At 46.6% G+C, this 27,980-nt stretch overlaps 1 protein-coding gene across 1 annotated transcript; it reads left to right on the top strand.

Moving 5' to 3' along the window:
• Positions 1-364: 364 nt before the first annotated feature.
• On the top strand, positions 365-6,578 carry LOC127231156 (recQ-mediated genome instability protein 2). Its single transcript, XM_051200401.1, has 2 exons — positions 365-678; positions 6,371-6,578. The coding sequence occupies exons 1-2, from the start codon at positions 387-389 to the stop codon at positions 6,517-6,519; spliced, it is 441 nt and encodes a 146-aa protein (XP_051056358.1). The 5' UTR covers positions 365-386; the 3' UTR covers positions 6,520-6,578.
• The last annotated feature ends 21,402 nt before the right edge of the window (positions 6,579-27,980 follow it).

Raw genomic sequence — 27,980 nt, 5'->3', positions numbered from 1 at the left:
GCATTTCTGCTTTTCGTGTGGCAATGTCTTGCTAAAAGCGCACATTTTATTTCTGCTCTAAAATTAGGGCATCTACAGCTATTGGTGAGCATATCTTACTTTTTAGTAAACGGCATTGGAGACATATGGTTTAAGTGGTTGTTCTTCTTTGCAAAAGGAAATTCCTTATTTCCCTGCCTTCGTTTATTTTTCTCTTTTATTCAACTTAATCCATTCCTTTTTAACTTCAGGCGGTTACTCGAAGTACGCATGCGCACTCCTGGCATGGCGGTCCCACCCTCAGTTCTGACCATTGGCTGGCTCCGGCCGGCGCGCTCTTGATTGGTTCCCGCTCGCCAAGCCCCTGCTGCCAGTCAGAGTTGGCGGGAAAGTGGCATTGACGCAGCATGGCGGCGGAGTCACTGACCTCGGGTGGCCCCGGGTCCGTGCGGTTGCCGCGGTCGCCACCACTCAAGGTGCTGGCAGAGCAGCTGCGGCGCTACGCGGAGGGCGGCCCGGGCGCGTGGCGGCTGTCGCGGGCGGCGGTGGGTCGAGCGCCGCTGGAGCTGGCGGCCGTGTGGATGCAGGGAACGGTGCTGGCGGCGGAAGGCGGCCAGGCGCGTCTGCGCGACCCGAGCGGGGCCTTTTCCGTGCGCGGCCTGGAGAGAGTACCGCGAGGCCGGCCCTGCCTGCTCCCAGGTAATGAGGGCTATACCGGCTCTGCTGGGGGCTGGACCTCCCGGGGGCGGGGGCGCTCCCACATCCAGACATTCGTCTGCCTTTCTGTCCCAACCCCTGTCAGGTGACTCCCAGACCTATGGGATGATTGCAACACCTGCTACCACCTTCAAAAATGTAGGTTTCAATCTGGCCTGGTGGTACACACCTGTCATCGTAATATTAGGAGACTGAGGCAGGAGGATGGCAAAGTTCAAAGCCTGTCTGCCTGTCTGCCTGTCTGAGCTATAAGAGTGAGTTGAAGGCCTGCCTAGGCAACTTAAGTGAGAGCCTGTCTCAAAACAAAAAGTCAAGAGGACCTGGGGTGATACTCCGTGGTAGAGCATTTCCTAGCATTGATAAAGCTTTGGGTTCAACCCAGACTGCAAAAATAGTAAATAAATCAATGAAAATACCCCAGGTTCCTGAGCTCTCCTAGTCCTCCCTAGTTTTGAGCTTTTGGCTTCTCTGTCACAAGACTTCTCCCCATAGATATTTTCATTTTCTCCATATGTTTTTGGAAATAATGTCTCATGAAATGTGTCTATGTCCTTTTCTGTTTATTTTGAGGCAGGGTCACATGTAGTCTCAAATTCCTTGTGTAGCTGAGGATGATTTTGAACTCCTGAATTTCTCACTTCATTTTCTGAGTGCTAGGATTACAGGCATATGCCACACACCTGGTTCACGTGGTTCTGGGGGGGGGTGAGGTCAAACCCACGACTTGTGCATATTAGACTAGCAATCTTCCAACTGATACCCCAGGCCCATGTCTGTTCATTTTTAATGTCCTAAGACAAATGGACTTACGTCTGGAAAAGACACTGTTACGCCAAGGGATTGGGGGCACTTTTCTATACCTTTCCTACTGAGATCAACATAGCTGTGGTTCACAATTCTCAAACAGCTGCTGCTCACATTTAAGTGACCATCATCCCATGCCTAGAGCTTTGGTGAAGTCCATCCCCTCAGGGTTTCTAAGTCTCAGGACTTACTTCTCATATGCTCCAACCAGATGCTGATATTGCTGTGTTTGAGACCGGCCTCTGCTTGGTCCTGACAGTTTGACCCTAGCATCTGGTCCAGTGCCTGACCCCTAGGTGTCCTGAGCACCAGATAGTCTAAGAGATAGGCATTAGGGCACCTGGGGTCTCATCTCGTTGACAAGGATGTCAAGCGAACATATATACATGGGGCCTTGTGTGAGATGCTAGGCTGCAGCTATGACCCAGATACACAAGGCCTGTGTCTACTTGACTCTGGAGCTTTACCACCAGCTCAGGAAGTTTCTGAAAGAAGCCTATGGATTCACCAGACCTGCCTTTCTGTGGTCCTTCTCTCCTTCTCTGTGAAATCAGGCCAGACTCTGTTCCTGCTCAGAGAGTGGGATTCTGTCTAGAGACAGACTGGGTCAGGGGTGTGACCTTTTCTGTTCTCTCTCTTTCCTCTCTCCAGTCTTACTCTAATTTAAGACTAGCAAACTCAAATGAACCGTAAACTAAAAGCAGTTTACACACACACACACACACACACACACACACACACACAGTGCTGTGACTCACACTTAGTGCCTTATCACTGAGCTATATCTCCAAATTCAACTTTTACTTTGTTTTGTGTTAGGAGTAGGTTTTCCCCCCAACCTGGTCCCATAGCTTTGCCAGCCCCAAATAACACACAAAGATGCTGTATTATATATAAAACTGTTGGCCTGTTACTAGCATTACTTATTGGCTAGCACTGTCTTAAATATTAACCCATTTCTATTAATCTAAGTATTTCCACGTGGTCTTATCTTACCAGAGAGAGGGCCCAGAGTTGTTCTTTCTTGGTCCTACATTTTGAATCTCCTACCTACCTCTCCTTGAAATCTCCTTGTCTCCTAGTCCTGCCTATCCTGCTTTCCAATAGGCGAATAGTGCTTTATTCATTAACCAATAGGAGAAACATATTTATAGAATGACATCTCCCATCAGTTTTGTTTTGTTTTTGTTGTTTGTGTAGGATATCTCTTTGTATCCCTGCCTGTCTCACTATGTACACCAACCTGGTCTTAAATTTATAGAGATATGCCTGCTTTTGCCTCCTGAGTGCTGAGATTAAAGGTGTGCACCACCATGAGTTAAAATTCCACTGATAGAGAAAAAGACCACTACCACAATTCAAAGCCAAATTTGAAGCACACTTTAATTAAATACTGGCCAGGTAGATGAGCTGCGGCCAGGGATCTCTAGATTTTCAGAAGATGGCCCCAAATCATGGTTTATAACATCTTAAGTATTTCCCATCAGGTTCAGTCAGAGGCAAGCATACATCCAGTCAGGGGAAAGTGAACATCCTATTGTATTTCCTGTTTGTGAATCTCCTGCCCACATGTGATCAAGCACATCTGGTGCAGAGGGGTCAAACAAAATTGTTTAAGAGAGTGAAAATGTGTCACTTGCTCTCTGCTATAAACAATAACCTCCAGCATTTCTGGAACTACCTGTTCTTGGGCAAGGGGCTTGCAGATCAGAGGCATTTTTGTTTGACGAATCTCTAAGACATAGTAATTAAAACTTAAAATGTAGCTTTGGCTCTCACACATGCTGGCTCTTTAGAACTATTGTAGAACTATTTTATTACATCTTATCTTGAGTAAGGGTATATGTGTGCATATGTGTCTGCCATAATACTTATGTGGAGATCAGAAGACAACTTGGAGTCCAGTTCTCTCCTTCTATCATGTGGGTCCCAGGGATTAAACTCAGGTTGTCAAGTTTGGAAGCAAGTGCTTTTACCTGTTGAGCCATCTCACTGGCCCAGGTTTTACTTTTGTTTGTTTTGAGACAGGGTCTCAAACTAGGTAGCCTTGGGTGGCCTGGAGTGCACAACGTATATTAGGCTGGCCTTGAACTCAGAGATCTGCCTATGCCTCCTGAGCACTGGGATTAAAGGTGTGTGTCTGATACCTGGCCTGTGTTTTATATTTTGATGCATTTAAAAAAGATTACAGTGTGTTCAAAATCAGCATCTGCAAGTGAAGTTTTATTGAGGTGAAATGCTTTTGTAATTTGCAAAAGGTTAGGGTCACCGTGCTACTGTAATAACATAGTACAGTAGTTGTGACATAGGGCCTATGACTTACAAAAGTCTGACTTATGTAGTCTGGTCCTTTAGAGAAAAAGTTGACTACCCTTGGCCTTAGGTTTGGTGTTGCTCACATTCCATGGTGTTTGATGTCCAGCCTAGGCAATGCCCCTTGAGGTCAGCCTTGGACAGTGTCTCAAGTCTGGTGCTAACAGTGGAGTGAGCCTGATACTCCCTGATGTCCCTGTGTTGGACAGAACCTGTTGGCCTCACCCTCTAGCCTGTATGCCCAGGGGCAGGGTCCATGCTCTCTCCTCTTGCTCATTAATCATCTCTTCAGGGACCAGGGAAGTAAACAGGCCACTAAAACACAAGGTTCCATTATAGATGAGCCCAGGCTGTGCGTGCAGGGGTGACAGCTCTTCCTTTTATTTGAGTGGCACTCACAGTACCTGCCTCAATGTTTGTGAAGTAGAAAAATCCCAACAACAGCATGCCACATGTTAGCCACTGATAGCCTCTAGAGACCTGGGCCTCCAGTTGCAGAGCACAGAGACTTTTGTCCATCTGGCTGGTTGGTTAATCTGGTATTTATTTGGGGTAAATAGATACAGAACTAGACACAGAACAAGGATACATGTTCAAGGCCCAAGGGGGCGGGATTAGGGAAGGCTTCCTGGAGAAGGCAGCCTTGAAAGCTATATTGTACTTATCTGTAGGGACTAACCCTCTTGGATTGTTGGGACTCAGGACATTCAGTGTCAGCATTGGGACATTTTTGGTGTGTGCATTAATGGATTATCAGCTCCTTTGAACAGCATATGCAAAGGCCAGGGGCAGGAAACAGGGCCCCATGGGGCACCAAAGGCCTGGAGGCAGGGAATGGGGTGGGGGGCACAGCACAGAAAGGCTATAGTTTGGGAAGGACCTGTCCTTGCTAAATGACCTTGATGCCTGCTGGTCTGCTACTTCCCAGCCCCTGCCTGCCTCTAGGGCATCCAGCAGTTTCTCTCCAGGCTCTGAAGACACAGGGAAGTTGGGAACTCTGCCCTCTGGTCCTCATTCTGCAGGCGGTGTTGCTTTTACTGTGCTGTGATGGGCAGTCTCTTGGGCAGGAGCATGGTTGGGAGGACACAGGCCAGATCCATGCAGTAGCCCAAACAGGAGAAGGTGAAGGCTTGGTCTTGGGCAGGGTCCTGTGGGGAAGGAGAAATGGAGAAATATGGGTGCATGGGCACTGCACTGGTCCCAGTGTGTTGTGTAGTGTCTTCTGCCTCCAAGCTCCACAGAACAAGTCTGTTAGCCTCCCCTGGTCTTCAGCCTTGTAATTCTAAGGATTTTGTCTTTACCACCAGTTGGGGCCCTGAAAAGATCCTCCTATGGCCTGTCAGGGGAAACATGGGAGGGATGGGCAGCCCCAGTGTTTAGCTAGGCTTGTGGGCAAACTCATCCTGCTTGTGGAAGCCAGGCATGCAGGGGACTGACTGCTTGCCTTTCCTGCCGTGACAAGGGACTTTTTACACAATTGCATTTTGTGTGTTTTATGACTAGCCAAGTTGCGCTTTCAAGGAGAGGCACTTACCCCAGGGAATGGGAAGTTGTGGTTAATAGTGTGTCAGATCATCCAGTGGCAGCCTGTTCTGTTGATTTCTCTGTGTGCCCAGTGTGGCTTTGGATAAAGTTGGGGGTGGCAGGGACTGGAACAACAGCACAGTGTGTCTTGGGTGGTGAGAGGAGGGGTGTCTAACTTTTTTGGCAGTGTCGGGGAAAATTGGATTTACATTTTGGCTGTCAGGAAGTGGCTTTGCAGGAGTGCTGTCTTGTGAACAGAGACCAGTCACTCGCTCTGGCATTGAGCAATGTACAAGACTGAGAGCAAAGCTTGGGTTTTCTGCGCCTGCCTGGGGGCAGTGGTGTGTCTAATTATAACTCAGTGGGATCCAGAGATGCTTGCATTCCAGGGGCATGACTGCTGAGTGAGCCTGTCTATTGTGTTTAGCACATGAAAAGCAGATGCCAATAAGATGCAGATGTCATCCTCCAGGTTAAGCGCTGATCTCATTGGTCATACATGTATCTATTTTGATCCCAGACTGCCTTTGTTTTGGTATCTACTTTCAGGATTGTATGAATGTGTTCATGTTCTCATGTGGGAGTGTGCTCACACATGCCTGTGCATGTGGAGGACAGAGGTACATCAAGTGTCTTCCTCGATTGTTCTCACCTTATTTTTTGAGACAGAGTCTCTCACTGGACCAGGATGGTTGGGCATAGAGCCCCAAGGATCCTCCTGTGTCCATTTCCTTAACACTGATCACATATGCATACACCTTACCATGCTTTTCACATGGATGCTGGGGATCTGAACTGAGATTCTCCCCCTCAGCTCCTCCCCCTTTTATTTTGCAGGGCTAAATATCAAACGTAGGACCTAGTGCATGCTAGGCATGAGGTTTGCCTCCAAGCTGCATCCCCCAGACCATAGATAACCTTTTTGTCTCCATCTTCCTTCTATGATCAAGGCCCTGAAGTCAGGGTCTTTGTAGGTTGTCCCCAACTGCCTTTTTAGTGTGAACATCACCACATCCTTTTCTTCTCTTCCCAGGAAAGTATGTGATGGTGATGGGCGTGGTTCAGGCCTGTAGTCCTGAGCCCTGCCTACAGGCTGTGAAGATGACGGATCTTTCTGACAATCCTGTCCACGAAAGCATGTGGGAACTGGAGGTGGAAGACTTACACAGAAGCATCCCTTAGAGCTGGGATCCTTGAGAACAGCTGCTCCCCGAAGTACTTAACCACCTTGTGAGTTTCCGGGACATCGAAAAGGTTTCCTGAAGAGATGTCCACACCCTGGGAGCTAGAGCTTCTGTTAAATCTGCCTCCTCTCTGCTCAGGGATTTGGCTGCCGGTGGACGAGAAGCAGAGGCTCCAGGCTTTTCCATTTTCATCATTTATGTGTGTTCATTTCTCTCTCTCTAAAGCACATGGAGATCTCATGTTGCCATCCCTGATGTGTCAAGTGATAACACTTTCTTCTTGATTGTATCCCGTTTTAAGATGCAAAATCTGAATTTCCGTTATTGCCAGTGGGATTAAAGTTATGGATATGAGGACAGATTGGCACTGCAGCCTGTCTTCCCATCTCCAGCTGCCAGTTGCCAGCAAGCATCCCCATGCAGACAGGGCTCTCTCTGCTTCAGTATGCTCACTCCTCATTGTCTGTTTCCTTGGATGCAGAAGGTGAGACCAGCTATTGAGGATAGTCGGAATAGTCTCACAATGCTTTTGAAATTAAAAACCCAAGACAGAAATAGACTTTTCAAGTACTTCTGCTTCAGAACCTTTGTGGAGAGACAGCCAGGGAGCAAATAGCCTGCTAGCTTAGAGTTCTGGACTTTCTGCATGAAATGCCTTTCTGCTGGGATTGTATCAGTGTTTGGCTTTGGCTTTCTGCTGATCACCAGGCTAGATTCATGTCTGGATGGTAAAGACCAAGGCAGTCCATATTAGTCTCTGTACCACTGTAGTACTTTCCAGATGACTGATATTCTACACTAGTAACATTTCTGTATGGCTAGGTTTCAAAAATAAGCTTGATTACTTGTTTGTTTGTTTGTTTCAAAGACAGGGTATCATGTAGCCCAAGGTAGCCTCGAACCCCTGACCTTCTGTCCTCCACTTCTGAGTGTTGAGATGATGGGTGTGTACCATTACCCTTGCTTTCTGCGGTGCAGGGGATTGAACTGGGGCTTTGTGCCTGTCATGCAAACACTCTGCTGACTGACCTGCAGCTCCAGCATGACCAGTGATTTGTTAAAACAGTTGTGGGGTTTCAGAGAAATTGAACAGAAAGTGCAGTGTTCCCATAAACACCATTGAACCTAAGGCTTTGTGTATGTTAGGCAAACACTGTCACTGAACTTGAGCTCCAGCTCACTGATTTTAAGACAAGTGTCTTAAAATAAGGCTAGCCAGATGTGGCTCCCCTACACCTTCACAAACCTATATTGCCATGAGCATCAGGTGGTACTTACCATCAGATAAACTCAGGAGCCACTTGGCAGGAGAGGGACACGAGGGGGGAGGAGAGGGAATCCAGAGGTGATCTAGACCTGGCTCTTTCCTGTTCCCTCACACCCCCCCCCCCAATAGAAAAAGTGTCCAGGCCTTGAGCCCATCAGGAAGAGGCAAAGTGAGACTGTAGGAAGGCCAGTGGCAGTCAGGAGTCGGGGAAGGAACTTTTAGGGCTCTCTAGTCCAGGCTGGCCTCAAACTCACAGAGATCTGCCTGCCTCTGCCTCCTGAGTGCTGGGATTAAGGGCATGTGCCACCAATACCCACTTCTTTTTATTTCATTTTAATGTTATTTGTGTGTGTGTCTGTATGTGCGAGTCTAGGAAGGACATTGTATTCTCTGGAGCTGGAGTTTATAGGCAAGTCTGAGCAGCCAGTGTGGGTTCTGGGAACCCAGCTCAGGTCCTCTGGAACAGCAGCAAATGCTCTTAACTGCTGAGCCTTCTCTCCATCTCCAGTGTACATCTTTTGAGCTACAGAAAAAAAAAATGCAAAAATAGTACAGTCCTTAATATTTTTATTTGTTTGTTTGCATGTTTATTTCCATGTGAGGCAGGGTGTCTGTAGCCGGGTCTGTCCTGGAACTCCTGACCCTCCTGCCTCAACTTCCTGAGTATTGAGATTACAGGTGTGCACCACTAAGCTTGGTTTATGTAGTGTTGGGGATCAAAAAGGACTTCTTGAATCATAGACATACCACGTTTCTGTCATGAACATCTTACATTAGTATGGCATGGATGTTAAAACTAATTAACAAATTAATGATCAAATACAGAGAAGTTAGTAACCAAATCTATAGTTTATTCTGGTTTCTCATCTTTTTGGTTTTGAGCCTAGTCTTTAATGTCTGAGCCATCTCTCCAGCCCTGTTCTGGTTTTATTTCTTCTTTTCACCCCCCAGGATTCCACATTCTATTTAGTCATTGTGTCTCCTTAGGATCGCCCTTGTCTGAGACACAGATCAATTGTTTTTTATTGCATTGGAATTTAATAAACAGACACACATACACAGACAACATACACACCAACACGAACACATAGGCACACAGACTACACACACACACACACACACACACACACACACACAGACAACTTACACGGACACAGACAACACAGACACAGACTAACACACTCACACAGACAACACAGATACAGACTACACACACACAGACAACACATGTACACACAATGACACAGACAATGCAGTCACACTCACAGACACAAACACACCATTTCAGCACAGGGCTTCTTGCATGCTGAACAGACTCCAGTGCTGAGCTCTAGCCCCAGCCCAAAATTAATTAATTTTGAGACAGAGTCTCATATACCAGGTGTGCATGATTTTGAAGCCCTGATCTGCGGGCACTTGCCATGTTGTAATTGCAGGTGTGCACCACTCCAGGCCAGGTTCCCGCATGCCAGGCAAACACTCTATCACTTGAACTCCAGTCTGAAATTTAATTTTGATGCAAGCCACAGGATCTCTGCTATAGGATTCTTAGTAAAATGGTGTCCCCAAACTGTTAAACCCCAGAGGGGCTATTGAGCACCTGTGTGGCCTGAGTGGCACAAGCCTAGTCTGCTTCTACACTGGAGAACTAGACACTGCCTACAGCTTCCCAGCTGTGTCCTCACCTAACTCCTGGTGAATAACACCCGATGGAAAAAATGTGGGCTGGCTGGAGGTGGCCAGCTGTGGGGGGAGGAACGCTGTAGACAGCAGTGGCCAGTGACTGGAGGCTGCCTCCCCAGCACAGAGCTGAGCCTGTGGTTTCTCTGCACATTCAGAACTCTCACTGTTGGGCTGCCGTTTCCTCTCTGACAGCGCCAAATGAAAATGCATCCGGAGGCTTCAGCTCTCAGGCTGCCAAATCAAAGTCAGTTTATCAGTGAGCACCCGCCAGACCGCTGCTCTGGCGGCAGCCTGTGTGCCCGACCAGCGCAGCTTCCCTTTTGAAATGCTCTTTTCTAAGAACTGAGAATAAGCAACCTAGGCTGTGACTTCACTTTTCTCGGAACTGCTTTACATTATATATATTTTAAAAATGTGAAACCATCACTTAGCTGGTTTTGGATTGCCTGAGTTCCCTAATTCTTTCTGTTGCATGTTCTTGTAAAGCTGAAGTGTTACCGCAAAATTCTGCAGGAGGGGGAAAGAATGGCCATGTGAAGTAGGGGTGTGTCTTGTGTTTTAGCTGGCTTGTGTATGATTTAATGATTAAGGAGAAAAAGAAACTAGAAGAGATGCCATGGAAAGTCAAGGATCACCGCTGGCTGGCTGGCTGGCTGGCTGGCTGGCTGGCTGGCTGGCTAGAGTTGATGCTGGGCACTTGGGCCATACTTCCTGATCAGCTAGTTGCCTCTTACAAGGATAAGAGGGAACCTGGGTGTAGTGGCACACACCTGTAACCCTGATATTCTGAAGTGAAGGCCACTGTGGGCTATAACACAAGTTCCAGGCCCTTTAGGGTGAAATGCTTGCTTGGCGTGGATGAAGCCCTGGCTTTGATTCCCAGCACTCTAAAAAGCCAGGTGGTGTTGTGCTTGTCTCTAATCCTAGCACTAAAGAGGTAGAGGGTCACAAATTCAAGGTCACCATGGGCTACATAGCAAATTCAAGGCCAGTCTGGGCTATGTGAGAAACAAAACAGGATGGCGGAGAAAGAGTAGATGCATCTTTAGCCACAGTGACCTGTATCAAGCAGATAATAGCTTTGAGCCTGTGATTAAGGACATCATCCTGGGGTTCCTACCTTCTTGGGATTAGGGGACTGAAGCACTGTCACACTTTGGGGACTGGTCCTGGTCCTGTTTCTTGCCCGACCTTGGGTTTGAAGGCCAGCCTTTGAGGTGGAGGCAACCCTTCTTTCAAAGGGTTTTTGGGAACTGGATTTAGCCATTCCCTCCTTCTGAGTGCTGAGGTCTGGAAGTTTTAAACTCCTACCTTGGTATCTCTGTGCCCCAGGGACTCACATAACGCATAGGTCCTCAGTAAGTGCTGGCTAACTTTCAGATTGGAGGTCGAAGACACACAAGCAAAGACAGTGCTCGTGAACCTTGGTGTTTGAGGGTTTTAAAAAACGTTTGTGTCCTCATTTATTTGCTTGCTCATTTATTTTGTTTGTATGTATATATGTGCACATTGCTGTGGAGATCAGAAGATAAATTGTAGGGGTTGATTTTTGATTCCTACCAAGTGGGATGTGGGTTCAAACTTGGGTCATTGGGCTTGGTGAAGCACCTGTACCCTCAGAGCCCTCTTGCTGTCCTGAGTTTGAGTTGTTTTGTTATTATTGTGTTTTGTTTTTGTTTGTTTGTATTTTGTAATTTTTAAGATTTGTGTGTGTGCCCACATGTATCCAAGACAGTGTGTGGAGAAAGGGGCTCAGTGGTTAAAGCTTTGCTCAATCCTTAGGACCCACAGTGGAGAGAGTGGACTGCCATGAAGAACAAACCCGGAGATGAAGCCCTGTGTCCCAGCTCATCTCGTCAACAGGCCACAGGGTCAAATCATGAGCTAGTAAGTGCCTGGTATTATTAGGGACACTTTTCTTGAGAGCTAGCACCTCAGGACTGGTCTAGAGTGGATTATAGCGCCCCCTGCTGGTGGTTGGGATGAGAGCCAGAGACCAGAACAAAAAGCCACAAAATGAAGCAAAGGAACAAAAAATTTCACAGCATCCACCCTGGAGTTTTGCCCATTGTGACCAGATTGAGGTGGGGTGGAGTGGGAGTGGTCTGGCCACCAGATGGGTTCTGATGGGCTTGACATTCGATTCTAGCATCTTTTATTAAGTGGGTCACCTTGAATAAGTCACTTGATTTCTCTGAGACTTATTTATCTACTTAGGCTTCCTGGGACAGGGTCATTATGTAGAAGCTGACCTGCAACTTCCGATGTAGCCTGCAAGGATTGTGCTGCCTATACCTCTCAACTGTACCACCATGCCCAACTCATACTACTTTCCTTAGCTATTATTGTTGTTGTTGAGACATGGTCTCACCATGTAGCTCTGGATGGTCTAGAACTCACAGAGATCTGCCTCTGGAGCAATGGGATTAAAGGTGTGCACCACTGTGTCTAGTTCTAAGCAATTAAAAGTATTTAGCACTTGGAGCTGAGCTACATCCACAGCCTCTCCATACCGTTTGTTTTCAGACAAGGTCTCACTAACTTTCTCAAGCAGCTGAGTACCTGCAACTAAAGGTCTGAGCAACTAGGCCTATCCCTTTATAAGCAATTTTAAAGTATTATTATTATTATTATCATTGTTATGGGCTGGAGATGGCCAAGAGGTTAAAATTTGCTTGCTGGACAAGCCTGTTGATGTGAGCTCATTTCAAGCAACCCACAGAATGGTGGAAGAACCCACTCCTGAAAGTTGCTCCCTGGCCTCTGTACAAGTACAGTGGCCTGTGTGTGCCCCCATGTACACATACAATGCTAAATAAATACAAATTAAATCTAATAAACTTAGCAATGTTATGATGTGCTGGGGATGCTGCCTCTGAACCATGTCTCCAGCCCTTTGGGCTTCTGATCTCTGTAGAGAAGAATGATGGGGTCGGAAAGGGTAAATGACTCCTTTAGTAGGCTGTTCTCAGAATCCAAGCAGTCCCATGGGGTTCCTACATAAGATGTTCGCTTCATTGGCCTTTGTCACCAAGCACTAGTACCTGCTGGGCTCCAGGTCTGGAAACGATGAAAGGAAGAGCCCTGTTGCTTCCTGCACAACTTATCTCTCCTGTGTATGTGCTGGCTCAGGTCCATTTTGAAAAGAAGATGGCAGCCACAGGTTCTGGTTAGGATGCTATTACAGGAAAAGAGGGGCATCTGTCTGCCCTCTGGCCCCACAGATGAAGTACAATTGCCTCCTCCCACTTCAGTATCAACCCACCTCCCCAAAGGTCATCTAGCTTAGCTGAGGATGCAGGGGTGCGTGGTGTGATCTAGCTTAGCTGAGGATGCAGGGGGTGCAGAATTACAAATACCTGCAACCTCCCTTCTGGCCAAATAGGGTGAGGGAAGGAGGGGCTTTGAACTTGTATTTGATTACATTTCCTTCGTTCCTTAGTGCCTATGTACATAGAGAGGAACTTGAGAAGTGGAACAGGAGGATCAGATGTTTCAGGTCATTCTGGGCCACATTGTAAGTTAGCATCCAGCCTGGAATATATGAGACCTATCTCAAAAGGAAAAGAAAAATATTAAGGAATAGTGGAGTTGGTAGCTGCTGTTTGGGTAGAATGTTCGGTTTTACCAGATGATCTGAAATGTCTTGAGCTGTGTAGGGCAATGGTCTCATGGAGTTGATGATACTTGAGTGTGGCTGTGTCTTTTGGGGTTTCCAGACACAGGGAGAAGAATGTACACTTTCATAGTAGGAAACCTGACAGACAAGATATCCAGCTTTACCATCACATGTCAGGGTGACCACAGCTAAGACACCTGGGTAAGATGCCAGAGGCCCCAGGAGTGTAGGACCTAGAATCTTTTCATTCCAGAGCCAGTTCCCTTTGCTCACACTGTTCCAGTAGAGCAGGGACAATGTCCTATAGGGTCCTCAGGAGTCTGCGCTGGCCCTATCACACTGGAAAGATGTGTAAGGACACTGCATCTTCCATTGACACTTGAGACCAGTGGTTAGGGACTCTAATAGTGCATGGACACTGTCATGAGCATAGTGACTGAAAACAACAGAGGTGCCATCTCTGTTCCCATGAACCAAGGGTTTCTCAGCATGGCTGGGTTCTCTGCTCAACCTCACTGCATGAAGTGGAGGTGTCAGCTTTCTGAGCAGGCACCTTGGGGGGACCCAGGGGAGGTTTCGTCCAGTTTGTTAGGACCCGTTTCCTTGTTATTTGTAAACTAAGGGTTCCTTAGAGCCTTCCTCTGTCTTCATAGCTCATCTTCCTGTGTCTGAGTTTCCCATCTTCCTCTCTAGGCCCAGGGTTAAAGTGTGGGACTTAAATTACACCAGCAAAATTCTTTTCACTGGCTTTTGGATACCAGGAAAAAAGTGAGTCTTTCTTAAGTGTGGGTCTTGTGTGAAAGTGGTGTTAAGAACCTGCCTTCATTGGACCTGCAAGCAGGGCGTCAGCGTAAGTGGTTAATGTGGGTCTTTCACGATTGGGCTCCTCCACCACTCAGCAGACTGTGAGCTTATCTTCAAAGTGAACATGCCTTAGCTTGTTAAATTCACTGGTGTCATAGAGGAGAGAAGAGTTTTTCCACATTCTTTAACTTGTGTGGGTGGCAGTGTGGCCCTTTAAGGCCTGCGAGCTTCATGACTCCTTCAGAATCTTGGCCTTTTTATCTGGCAGGCTGTCCCAGACTTGGCACAGGGAAGAAATGTCAACAAGGAAAGGACTTTTCACCAAAGTGAGTGTGTAATAAAACACACATCCAATTCAAACATCAGTGCTGTCGCACTTGTGGATGAGGTCTGACTGAGGTGGGCTGAAGACTGAAGCTAGATTGATTCCTGCTTCCTCCCTTCTCCAGGGTTAGTAAGAGAGGAGACATTTGCCTTTAGCTTTCTGATGGGAGGACTCTGATGGGAGCACTTTGTACCATTCATTCCATACTCTTGGACTTTTCATACGGATGCACATGGAAACCTTATGAAATTATTTGTGGAGAAAGAAAGAATGAGAGGAATTTTGGGTAATGGCAAAGTGGCCATCTAGATCTGCAAAGGTTCCAGCATGGGTGGTTTTATACTAATTGGAAAAATATGTTTCTTCCAAGTTGACTTAATCTTTTCTGCAGTGCCTTGAGCTTGCAGGGCCGTATGGACATAACTGCTCCTGGGTGGTCACCTCAGCAATAGAAGGGGCAAAGAGCTTACTCTTGCCAGCATGTGACAGTCTTTTAGATGTCTCCAGGTCCATCTGGGACCATGCCATTGGTCTCCCTGACTAGGGCAGGAGATGAGTGTTGGGGCTAGCAGAGTGAGAGGCCAAGTTCTGACTTGGGTGTCTTTGGAGCCCAGACAGGAAAGGGAAACCAGCTGTGCTAGAGGGCTGAAGACTCTTCAACTTCAGCTTTAAGCTCAGTGCCCAGAGCCTGTCATTCTTTGGCATTTTATTTTATTTTATTTTGAGACAGGGTTTCTCTTTGCAGCCCTGCCTATACTGAAACTTGCTGTGTAGATCAGGCTGGCCTCAATCTAAGAGATCCACCGCCTGCCTCTGCCATCAGAGTGCTGGGATTAAAGACATATGCTACCACACCTACCTTAGCAGTTATTTCCAAAGGCACCTCAGTTGACTGTCCTTTTCTCCTTTGGGGTTCTCTGATGGTGCAGATTCCTGGGGACAGACAGTTGGCTAACCCACTATTGCACCCCAGGTCCTCTGGCCCAGCCCCTAGATACACAAAGACTTGGGTTTCAGTTCTCTTGGCTGCTGGGTTGTTGTTGTATATGAGTTTGGATTAATGGTGCCCTGCACCTCCTGTGTCAGGATAAAATACAGGACAAGGAACTTGCCCATGGACAAAAGACAACCCCGCTATTAGAGTCCTATGCTTTTGTGGTCCCCTACCCCTTCTTTCTTGAAATTCCAGAAGAGACTTGGCAGGGAAGGAAGGTCATTTTGGATCCCTGAGCATGTGTTTGGGAATGGCCCTCCCCTTTGCTTGCTCTGAGTTTGAGCCACAAGACTACTGACATGTCAGCCCCTGCTATGTGTGTCTGGGTTAGTTACTTTTCTTGTTGCTGTGACAGCCTGATAAAACCAAGTGAGGGCTCATGGTCTGAGAGAACAGTCAGTGTGGTAGACAAGTCATGGAGGCAGCTGACCACATGGCTCCCACAGGCCAGCAACAGATGAGTGCGGGTGCTTGGTTTCCTTTTCCCTTTTTTTACTCAGTCCAGGACCCCAGCAAATGGGATGGTGTCACAACATTTAGGATGCACACGCTGTGTGTAACCAGCTCCACTCCATCTCTGGCTATTCCTTCTGTTAACAATGCATACCAACCAGATAAGAGGTCTGCAGAGGACCTGGTCTCCAGGTTGCTTAAGGTTGCATTGGGAAGTGGCCCTCAAACAGTTCTTCCTGTTTGGGAGAAGTTAGGGAAAGTCTCTCCGTTCTTGCCATCTTAAAGAATTCCGTCAGAGAGCAGTCTAAGGAGTTTCTTTAGCCAAGTGCTCCAGAGAGACTGGAGTGGGCTGTTCCACAGTAGGGGGCAGCACAGTGGGCTCTGTGTTGTGACTGGATTAGAAAGGTGTTCATGAATATTTATTAAGTGGGTGGCATATTCATGAGGTAAAGTAACTCTTTTCCCAAATCATGGTGGACTGAATCACCAGTTTTGAGTATCTTCCCATGATCCTTTAAGAAAACCCACAAGGAGGGTCAAAACCTCAGTGTAAATGACACTGTAAAGATGCCACGGTCACTGAGGCTGCAGACTGTTGACTAGAGCATGCGTGTGGGTGAATGTCCCAGCACCTTAATTTCTGATGTGGTGGGGATAACTAGTCTGCAGCCCCAAGATGTTTAACCACAAAGGGGCATTCTGACCACTGGCAGACTCAGCTACCAAGGTTCAGCTGTGGTTTTCTTGGTTAACTTGTACCCAGGTCCTCTTGGAAGACTTCTCCAGGTCCATGATTGGCCTCATTGATGTCTGTTGTAAGTCATCCCATTATTCTTAAAAAGAGGCTTTATTGTGAACGCTGAGCCTGCCTGGGTTTTTACAGGAACAGGTTTATGCTGCCTGTGGGACCATCTGCCTAACCGATGGGCTCCATAGCTGGCCAAGCCTGTGTTTTATGTAAACACTGAATGGCCCCAGGTGCCTGAGAACCTGGGATGAGTGTTCCAAAACAGGAATGGCAACTTAATGTACAGGCCCCACAAAACTGCTGCCTTGGACTTAAGGTTCAAGTTAGGAGTGGTGGCACACACCCAAAATCCAGTATTGGAGAGATGGAGACAGAAGTCCAGGCGTTCAAGACCAGCCTGTCTCAAAAAGGAAAAAGAATGCAGCCCTATCACTGTTGTCCCTGCCCAGTGACCTTACTACCAAGGTGCAGAGGAATAAGCCAAACCAGAGCAGAAGGGTCGCATTTGACCTTTGGCCCAGGCATTCCCACAGCACCCTGGTGTGGACCTTAACTTTTCTCTTTAAAGAGACATCTCCAGGGGTGGGAAGGTGGCTCTATCAGGGAAGAGCTTGTGAAGCAAGCATGAGGGCAAGTTTGAGTGTGGCAGAACATATGTGACCCTGTCCCTGGAGAGGCAGAGGCAGGAAGATTCCTGGTGCTTTCTGTCCAGTCTCGATGAGTTTGAGGCTCAGTGAGAGACTCTGTCTCAGAACAAGGTGGGGGCTACTTATCTGTACCAATAGATACATTATAAAGCATTCACACTCAAGGCTCAGAGAACATTGTGGAAGAAGGGGCAGAAAGATTTTTAAGAGCCAAAAGACCAGGGGGTTTGCTGTGAGACTGTTTCCTAGCAAAGTCTAACTAACATGATTGACAAAACAGGTGCTGAACACAGACAGCAACAACAGACACTCCAAAGTGGATGGGGTGTGGTGGGTCCAAGCACAAGGCCTCAACTCTACACAAGAGCTACAAGCAGCCAAGGAATGCTGAGAACAGGAGAAACAGTCTTCTCCAGGGAGAGCATGCCAATTGATTACCCAGTACTAAATGGTTGCCCCGAAAACATACATACAGCTGACATTGTACAGACAGAGAAGGTTGTATTTAAGAATGTATGTGTATATGCATATATGCATGTAACCACAATTTAAAAAGAGGGCCATGAATTTAGAAGAGCAAGAAGGAGATATGGGAAGGAGGAAAGGGAAGGGAAAAATGGTCTCAAAAATAAAAGAAAATGGAGAAAATTTACTGATTTATATTAAGGATGTCTAGTGTGTAAAAAAAAATCCAAATCTTTGAGTTTTTAGGGCATGTGGCTGAATGATATTTCTTTGTAGTGAGAGGTCCATGTGACTATGTCCAAAGCATTATAAGTAAAAATGAAATGTGTGATATCCTAAAAATTGGAGAGCAATAGAGGGAGACACCTGCTTTAATTTATTTTCTTTTGCTGGTATAAACCCCATGACCAACAGCAGAAGAATGGGTTTGTTTCACCTTGCAGCATACAGCACATCACAAAGGAAAGTCAGGACAGGAATTCAAGACCAGGAAGGATCTGGAGGCAGCTGCTAAAGCAGAGGCCATGGAGGGGAGCGCCTTACTGGCTGCTCATCATGGATTTCTCAGGCTGGATCCTCCCACATCAGTCATCAATCAAGAAAATACACCACAGTCTTACCGATAGACCAGTTTGGTGGGGACATTTCCTTAACTGAAGTTCCTTCTTCCCAAATGACTCTAGCTTATGTAAATCTGACATAAAACTAGCCAGTACAACACCCAGCACACACACACACACACACACACACACACACACACACAGGATTCCCAGATACTCTATACTGGAATGACAATTATATCCAAAGAGACAAATATTAGGGGTTGCTAGGGAAACAACAGTTTGCATTGTTAGTTGTAAATGAATTACTGGTGAAATGAATAGGAGTTCATTCTTCCAGGTGGCAGGCAGGAAGGGACACTTGTTCCTGGGTAAAGTGAGGCATGGAACAGAGGAGCACACAGAATAGGACTCCCTCTTTCTTCACTGCGAACCTACACCCTACTTCTTGAGACAGAGTCTTGTGTGCCCAGGTTGGCCTCAGACTCACCAGGTAGCTTCTAGTCTTCCACTTCCTGAGTGTTGGGATTACCAGTATATGTCACCTAGAGTAGTTCATGTGTTGCTTGGGATAAATCTAGGTCTTAGTGTGTGGCCCAGCCCTGTCACCAGGCAGACTGAGGCCTCTGATCTGATTGAGTGGGAGCAGACAGGCTCTGCATGGGGAAGGGATAAAAGATGTCTCCAGGAACTGAAAGTTAGGACGTTGATGGCAGAGCCATGTCCTCATCCTGACTCCATCTCCATGGGGCTCTTTAAAAATTGAGGTTATAGGCCAGTTGTGGACACACATCTGCAATCTCTGAACTAGGGAGGTTGAGGCAGGATTGCCACAAATTTGAGGTCAGTCTGGGCTGTATGGGAAAAATCTGTCTCAAAAACCTGACCTCCAATTCATGTGCCTTAAATCACAACACTGTGAAGCATACAGCTCACAGGTTTCCATGTGTGCACAGGCTGGGCTGTCACAGGCTTGGCGGTGGCCACCACTGGATAACTGAAGTTCCTTTACACTGTCAAAAGGAACTCTGCCTGTTTTCTGCCATCCCAAACCTCCCATCCCCCATCTCTGTTACAGTGACTCTGCTAACCCTCTGCATTTCTGTCCTCTACATGGAACCAGATTAGGTAGTCTCCTGGGTCTGCCTGCTTCCCTGAGCACAGTGGAAACATTGCGTTTTTGATGATTCAAGCTGAACATGGATCAGTACTAGGCTCTTCCTGGTGGCTGAATTATAGTCCACTGTGTGAGTGGACTAAGTGGGCATCTGCTTGTTGCAGAGTTTTGGTAAATGAGAATTGTTGACTCCTAAGAGGTAGGAGTTCCTCAGGTAGGCCTGGGTTTAGGAAAGAACAAAGTCAGATGTTAGGAAAAAACCAAGAATTTGATAAGTCTCAATAAATAGATGGATGGGTGGATGGATGGATGGATGGATGGATGGATGGATGGATGGATGGATGGATGGATGGATGGATGGAGAAAAGTCAGTAGCTCATGTACAGCATGCAGGGAGGTGGGGAATATTTGGGGGAATTTTATTTTTTCCTTTGTGTGTGTGTCCACATTTGTGTGTATGACTGGGGACACCTGTATTGCCATAGTGCATGCATAGGGCTCAGAAGACAACCTCAGGTGTCAGTCACCTTGTGCTGTTTGTACTCACCAGGCTGTTTGGCTCAAGAGCCTCTGGGGATTCTCCTAACTGTTCCTGTCACACCGCTAAGAACTCTCGGCCCAGCTTTCCCGGGTCCTGGGGGTTTGAATCTAGACCCTCACACCAGGGTGCATGCATTACTCACTGGGCCTTCTCTGTAGCCCCTCCATCTTTGGAATTCTGTTGGCAGCTTGTCTAGCTTATGCTCCTCTTGTGGACTTTGCAGGATGTTGTTCTCTGTTTTTCTTTCTCATACTTCACTTAGCTGCCTTCCCTTGTATTAGTGGAGTTTTTTCTTGTTTTGTTTTTCGTTTTTCTGAAGCAGGGGTCTCACATTGCAGCCCTGGTTGGCCTGGAGCTTGCTGTGTAATGGGGCTGGCCTTGAACTAACAGCAATCCACCTGCTTCTGTCTCCCAAGTGCCATCATGCCTGACTAATAGAATCATTTTGAACATTTTCTTCTGTCTCTTATTTTGGCAATTTATTTATTTGAGACAAGGTCTCAGATACTCACTAGCCACAGACTTGGAAAGTATCAGAGGAAGGCTGTCATCTTCCTGCCTCCACTCCAATTTCTATTGGCTTTTATCTTCTAGTTAAGTAGTCAGCCTGTGGGTTGTGACTCTTTTAGGAGTCAAATGACCCTTTCACAGGGGTCGTATATCAGATATCCTGCATATCAGATATTTACATTAATATTCATAACAGTAACAAAATTACAGTTTTGAAGTAGCAATGAAAAAAATTGTAGTGGCTGGAGATATGGCTCAGTGGTTAAGAGCACTGACTGCTCTTCCAGAGGATCCAGGTTCAATACCAAGCACCTTCATAGCAGCTCACAAAATGTCTGCAACTCCAGTTCCAGGGAATTTGACACCCTCACACAGAGAGGCAAAACACCAATGCATATAATATACAAATAAATAAAAGACCCTTAAAAATAATTTGGGAGTAGGTGGTTTGAGACAGGGTTTCTCTGTAGCTTTGGAGCCTGTCCTAGAACTCGCTCTGTAGACCATGCTGGCCTTGAATTCATAGAGTGCCTCTGACTCCCGAGTGCTGGATGGTGGCAACCATCACCCAGCAAAAAAAAAAAAAAAGAAGAATAAAAAAATTTAACACATATATAGGTTTTTTTTGTTTTATTTATATATTTTATGTATATGGGTACTTTGTCTGTGCATATATGTGCACACCAGAAGACAGCATCAGACAGGTGTGAACTGCTATGTGGGTGTTGGGAACTGAACTCAGGTCCTTTGGAAAAGTAGTGAGTGCTCTTAACCACTGAGCAATCTCCAGCCCCATGAAAATAATTTTATGGTTGAGGAACTGTATTAAAGAATCTCAGCATTAGGAAGGATAAGAACTCCTGTTCTAGCTATATATTTTCAGCTAAATATGTGCACTCTTTGGAGGCCACACAGTCCCCCTGCTTCAGCCTCCCAGCAGCTGGTATCATAGACACCCCCCCAGACCCAACCTGAACATGTTTTCTTTAGTGTTTGCTCTTTGGATTACACCACCAAATGTGCCAACTCATCGTGGGATCTTACAGCTCACTGGAACTACCCTGAAAATAGGGAATAGGGAATAAAAAGCAGTGGTGTTCTGACATGTGAGTGACCCATAAGGACATGAAGCTGAGTCACAGAAGCTGCCACAAAGGCCACCTCTTGCCTGTTCCTTTTATGGGAAATGTCCTGAATAGGAGACTCCTCCAGGGAAGCAGACAGTGGGGCACTGGTCTCCTCTCACAGGGAAGGAATGGTGACAGAGGTGCTGACTGGGGAATGTTTAAATCCATCCATTTGTACCGTGTATCTTGGTCACACAGTTTCCCACGTTCGCCTTTTAGCCCACCCCACAGCCTGCCTCCCATTTCTTAACTTTAGCTCTTTTTTTAAACCCTCTAAATCCAATTAGTGCTTCCCATATACACATGTACACACTAGGTGACCTGCCAATGCCCTCTCCCCAAAGAAAAGGGACCAGACCCCCAGAAGCCATCAACAGCCACTGGACCTCAGCTAGGGTTAGGGTTAGGAGTTTCCTCTCTCCATGTTGGGAATATTTTTAACGTTCTTGATCTTTTGTTTGCCCCCCAGGTGATCCCAGAGGCTGTGAGTTCATGTGTATAATAGCCACGCCTTGTCCAGAAGCCAACATTTCACAGCCCACTGCCCCCCCCATCCTGCAACCCTTTCTACCCTTCTACATCTTCTAAGATGTTTCCTGATCCTTCCAGGGTGGGTTGAAAGGGTTCTAAAGTTGGCTGCAGTGTTAGAGAGAGTGGATGTTCTGTGAATAAATAAAGCACCATTGGATTCTATACTTTGTTTATATGCCTGGTATATGTGTGTTCAGAGTGCACACTTATACATGCCCCTCCTCGTGAGTTGGTCAGATGGTGACTTTGGCTGTCAGTTTCCATCTTCCACCCTGTATTTGATCAGGCCTCTTGTTTCTGCTGCTTTCAGCCAGCCCACCTGCCCACAGGCTTCTGGGGATCCCCGCCTCAACCTTCCATCTCACTGTAGGAGCCTGATATCACAATGTGAACTCAGGCCCTCACACTCATGCTGCTGGTACTTAACAAGCCCCCACCCCCAGCTGTATAGAGAAACCCTGTCTCAAAACCTGCCCCCACCCTCCCAAAAGAAAGTAAGAAAATACATGAACAAAGTGAAAGTAACCAGACAAGACAATTTCTTTTTGTAAAAACAGTACACCATGTCGGTTATCGAGCAAGCATATGCATTGGGATGGGGAAGTTCACCCAGTTTTTATTGTGATGCAGGTAGCGACTGTGTCTCATCCCATTGGTGGGAACTCCAACCCACAGTCTGACTTGATTGGCTAATCAGCACAGGTAGGAAGGATGTGACAATCACATCTCAGGAATGTCCAGGGTTCAAACAAACAGGTATGTACACAAGAGCTTCAAGATAGGGTCATTTATGGAATATTGGTACTTGGCAGGCTAGTTACCTTTAATAGAAAAAACAAAAACAAAACCTATTTTCATGTCTCCTTGACTATTGAGTGGACAAGCTCTCTCCACACTCCTCAGTCCCATTTTTGTTTTAGCCTTGGATAATGTGTGTTTACTGGCTGTTAGATTGACAGTCTCTCCTTGTCACTTCATTTCCTGCTTCTACTGTTTTTCATGAGGACTTGGCTGTCATGACTGTTGCACCCTTGACTGTGATGGTGTGTGTGTTCAGATATGTGGAGACAGCCAGAAGACAACTGCACTGTTGGGCTCTGCCTGACCACAGCTGAAAGTCCCAGGGCTGGGACTGTGAACTAAAACCTTGGGCCAGGATAACCTCCTCAAAAGTCAGTTATCTCAGGTGTTTTGTTATAGTGATGAGGACTCACACTAATGTACTGGCTAGTCATGTACCAAAGCCTGTCTATGTTCCGCTAAAGCAGGAAAATGTCAGCTCCCTGCTTGGTTCTATATTGCATTTATTTGATATTTCTAGTCTGTGCTCTGTACTCTTTATGCAGTCCTGGCTGCCCTGGAGCTCACTCTTAGACCAGGCTGGCCCCTGACTCACAAAGATCCTCCTGCCTCTGCCTCCCGGGTGCTGGGATTAAAGGCATGTGCCACCATGCCTGTCTATGTGCTGTACTCTTAAGGTTTAACCTTTCTGTAATATCAACTAGATGTCAAAGATACTCATCAGGGCCTCTTCTTGTGAGTTGACAAGCCAGCAGCACCCCTCCATGGCCTCTGCATCAGCTCCTGCCTCCAGGTTCCTGCCTTGTATGAATTCCTGTCCTGACTTCCTTCTATGATGAACAGCAATCTGGAGGTGTAAGCCGAATAAACCCTCTCCTCCCCAAGTTACTTTGGTCACGGTGTTTCATCACAGCAATAGTAACTCTAAGATTGTGTGTGTGCGTGCATGTGTGTGTGTGTTTGTGTGTGTGCTCTCTCTTCCTTGACCTCCTTACCTCCCTCCTCCTCTCCCTCCCTCCCTCCCTCCCTCCCTCCCTCTGAGACAGGGTCCTCGTAGCCTCAAGTTCACTATATATTGGAGGGTCTTGACCTGTTCCTGCTTTGGTGTCCTAAGTGTTGGGATAGAACTCAGGAACTCCTGTTTGCAGAGCAAGTTCTTTATGGACAGAGTCATCTTCCCAGGCCTGGGCTACTACTGCTTTTAATCTGATTTTGATGCACCCTTGTTTTCTGCCAGATTTGAAGCTTAATTTTTCTTTTATGATCAGACATTTTGGACTTGACAAATGAGTTCAAGTAATGAATCAAATTAGTGTCTCCCTACCCCCCACCCCCCCCCAAAAAAATCCAGTTAGGCTGGTTGTCATGTTTTGGAATCTTTTGTAACTCTCTTCTCTCCCCTTCCTCTTGTTTTGGATACCATTCCAGAGTGGCTCTTAGATCAATGGGAGGATTGATTCTAAGACCTCTAGAGCAGTGGCTCTCAACCTTCCCCAACCTTCAGTACAGTTTCTCATGCTGTGGTGACTCCAACCGTAAAACTATTTTCGTTGCTACTTCATAACTGTAATTTTACTACTGTTATGAATTGTAATGCAAATATCTGTGTTTTCCAGTGGTCTTAGGTGACCCCTGTGAAGGGTCATTCAACCCTGGGAGGTCACAACACACAGTTTGAGAACTGCTGCTGTAGGGGCTGGAGAAATGGTGGAGTTGTTAAGAGCATTTGCTGCCCTCGCAGAGGGTTTGAGTTTCATTCCCACACAGGGTGGCTCCTAACTGCCTGTAACTGCAGCTCCAGAGTTCTGATGCTTTCTTCTGGAATCCTCAGTCACTGTTCTCATATACATACACATACATAATTAAAAATTTTAAGAAATAGACTTGATATGGTGGCACATGGCCTAGCACTTGGGAAGCAGAGGCAGGTGGATCTCTGCTGGCCTATAGTGAGTTCCAGGCAAGCCAGGTTATATAGTAAGGCCTTGTCTCAAATACAAATTTAAAAACAGAAACAGCTTTTTAAAAGTTTGAACATTACTTTTAACATTCTCTTAAAACATTTCTTCTTGTATGTGCATGTCTGACTATCCACGGACAGCTTTCTCCTTCTACCATGTGGGTTCTTGCTGGGGTCTTAGCCCAACCACGGAAAGTTGAGCTGGGTCTGAGGAAGAGGTAAGTGTGCTGCCAGCCCATTTCCCAGCCTCCAAGATTCCCAGAGACAATCAGACTCAGGCAGTCTAGTCAAGCAGGAACTCATTTATTGTCCCATAGCAGGCATCTTTTAAAGGGAAAAACCACAGAACAGGAAAACAGCCAGGGGATGGTTGTAAAGGTCAGTCTTATCACTCACCTAGGCACCCTTATGCTTTACCTAGTGAACATGAGCTCTTCCTGCAGTGACCTCATCTAAGCAACCAATCTTTTTTTTGTAAACAACTCAGGACTCACTCCTGTGACTTCCCCTCAGTGCCATCTTTGACTGGCTTGTGTGCCCTACAGGTCCTGGGGATGGAACCCAGGTGGTCAGGCTCTGCAGCATGTGCCCTGTTTCATGAGCAGTCTCCCCAGGCCTGCACTGTTTCCAAAGTCTAGAACAGACAGTTTTCTGGGGGACGTTTTCCTGACTGACAGGCTCATATGGACTGACTTTATAAAAATCATTTTGTTTTTGTGCATATTATGTGTATGAGAGTGCTCGAGGAGCCCAGAAGAAGGCATAGGATTCCTTTGGAGCTGGAGTTAAGTGGTTGTAAGTCACTCATCATGGATGCTGGGAACCAAACTCAGGTCCCCTGGAAGGCAGCAAGCACGATAAACTGCTGGGCGCTCTCTCTAGCCCCATGTGGACTTTCTGTACAGACAAAGCAGACAGTGAACTCACAGAGCTCCTCTGCAGTACTGTGACTGAGGCCAGTACCACCATGCCTCATCTTAGATCAGCTTTGAAGGGAGGAGCAGCAGTATATCTCCTTCCTTTGCTAAGAGGCCTCCAGCTGGAGCATCCTCCTGGGGTCTTTTAAGCCATCTAGATCATCAGAGATGTCTGACACTCTTTTCTTTTGACCAGGAAACAAGAGTCCAGCTGCTTCTATTCCTGGATTTACAAGCTGCTGATTGTGAGAGAGAGGTCCATCCTTAATGACCTTTAAGCCTGCTGATAGCTCCCTGACATCTGTAGCTGGAGTTGTATAACCTCTGTTGGTTTTTTTGATGGAATCACTTCCCCCCCACTATGTTAAATTCTGAACATGGACTTAAGCAACTACAATCTGCAAAACACTGATACTGAATTTTCCAGAATGAAAAGACTACTTCCCCACTGGTAGGTACAGTGCATGTGAGTGTTTGCACATACTGGTCTAAATAAATGTACATAAAGGCTAGAGGTGGATCAAGTGTCTTCCTTAGTCACTTGCATCTTAATTTTGAGACAGGGTCTCTTTCATTGAACCTGGAGCTCACCAACTAGACAAGACTAGATAGCCAGCAAGCCTCAGGGATCCTCATGTCTCCATATCCTCAGACTAAGATCATAGACACATGCTACCACATGCCTTCAGCACCAAGACAATACACACATGCTACCACATGTTCTCAGCACTAAGACAATACACACATGCTACCACAGAACTCAGGCACTTATGCTTCCATGGCAGATACTTTACCAACAGGCCATCTCCCCAGCCTCTGAGAACACATTTCTGTTTGTACATGTTGTATGCACTTGTGTACATCCATGCTAGTGTGGAAGCTGGAGGAAGCCATCAGGGGCCCTACTCCATCACTCCCTGCCTTATTCCCTGGAGACAGAGTGTTTCATTGAACCTAGAGCTGGGCTAGCTGCCAGCAAGCTGCAGCAGGCATTCTGTGTCTGTTCCCCATAGCACTGAGGGTAACAAGCACACAGCCCCTCTCAGCTTTACACAGGTGCTTGGGATTTGACCTCAGGTCCTTATGTTTGAGCAAAAAGTACTGCCAAGCTATCTCTTTAGCCCTGAGTGTACCTTCTGACTAAACATGCCATTAGCTTGTAACTTACAAGCGTTTGAGTATGCACTGCACATTGCAGCTTGGGACATGGCAAAAGTTTTACCGGAGAGGGGTGCTGTGCACGGGTACACATATGGAAGGGGTGTACATGTGGGAGTCTGAGGACACTTGAAGGAAGTCCGTTCTATGTAGTCCTGGGGATTGAACTCTGGCTGTCAGGTTTGGCAGGGACTACCTTTACCTGCTGAGTCATGATGCAAAGTGGGGTGAGTGGGCCTGGGAGGCAAACAGGTCTAGTTTAGTGACATCTGAGCTCCAGGCTGGCTTCCTTAATAAAGGAACCAGGAAGAACGTGCTAGGAGGGATCACTGGGCTGTTGTAAAAGCCACACATCTTTCAAATCATCCTGAGCAATTGGAGTCAGCGAGGTCTTTGGGGGTAGAACTTAGGATAAGATGCAGGCTCTCTGTCAGTGAGTGCAGCCTCCTAGCAGTGTTTCTCAGCCTATGGGTCAACCTTTTGTGGGGGTCAAAGGACCCTTTCGTAGGGTCACATATCAGATATTCTCTTTATGATTCATAACAGCAAAACTACAACTATGAAGTAGAAATGAAATAACTTTGTGGTTGGAGTCATCACAATAGGAACTGTATTAAAGGGTCTAGCGTTAGGAAGGTTGAGAACCACTGCTCTGGGGGCTGAAAAAGACTAGATTCACCTCCCTCTGCTCCAGAGATCTTTGGAGACACCTTGGTGCCAGCCTTCCTGCCTTCTCTTTGTCCCATTTCTGGCCAAACATACTTTGTCCTTTGTTCTGGAATCTGACCCTTCCCAGACTGTGCAGAGGCTCAGTGGCTGAGTGCTAGTCCTAGCCTGCAGAAAGCTCGGGGATAACCTAAACATGCTTCAGTGTAAAAGGGCTCAAAGGCGCCCCCTCCTGGTAGATAGGCTCATAGCACCAAAGCCTCTGCTCTGGCACAAAATCAATCCCATAGACACAATCCTGAATTCCCACAGCTTTATTTTGCAGTTGAAAACTTAAAAAACAAAACCAAACAAAAAAACTATTCCCCAAGAGAAATAAACAACAAGACCCCCTGATATATATATATATATATATATATATATATATACATACATACATACATACATATATATATATATATATCACATGTCCTTTGAAAAGGAATCTTCTCCCCATGCCCTGGAAGCATCTTGTGTGTCCATCCTAGAGAAGGAAGCTCCCTAACCAGTCTTGAGTCCATGGGTCC

This window comes from Phodopus roborovskii, unplaced genomic scaffold (genome assembly GCF_943737965.1).
Source record: "Phodopus roborovskii unplaced genomic scaffold, PHOROB, whole genome shotgun sequence".
Classification (NCBI taxonomy): domain Eukaryota; kingdom Metazoa; phylum Chordata; class Mammalia; order Rodentia; family Cricetidae; genus Phodopus; species Phodopus roborovskii.
This window is presented reverse-complemented; position numbering and strand designations above follow the sequence as displayed.

Excerpts from the sequence above, each read along its gene's own strand:
- LOC127231156 (XM_051200401.1), top strand. The coding sequence starts at position 387 with ATGGCGGCGGAGTCACTGACCTCGGGTGGCCCCGGGTCCGTGCGGTTG. Across the intron at positions 679-6,370 it reads CCGGCCCTGCCTGCTCCCAG|GAAAGTATGTGATGGTGATG; the intron begins GTAATGAGGGCT and ends TTCTCTTCCCAG.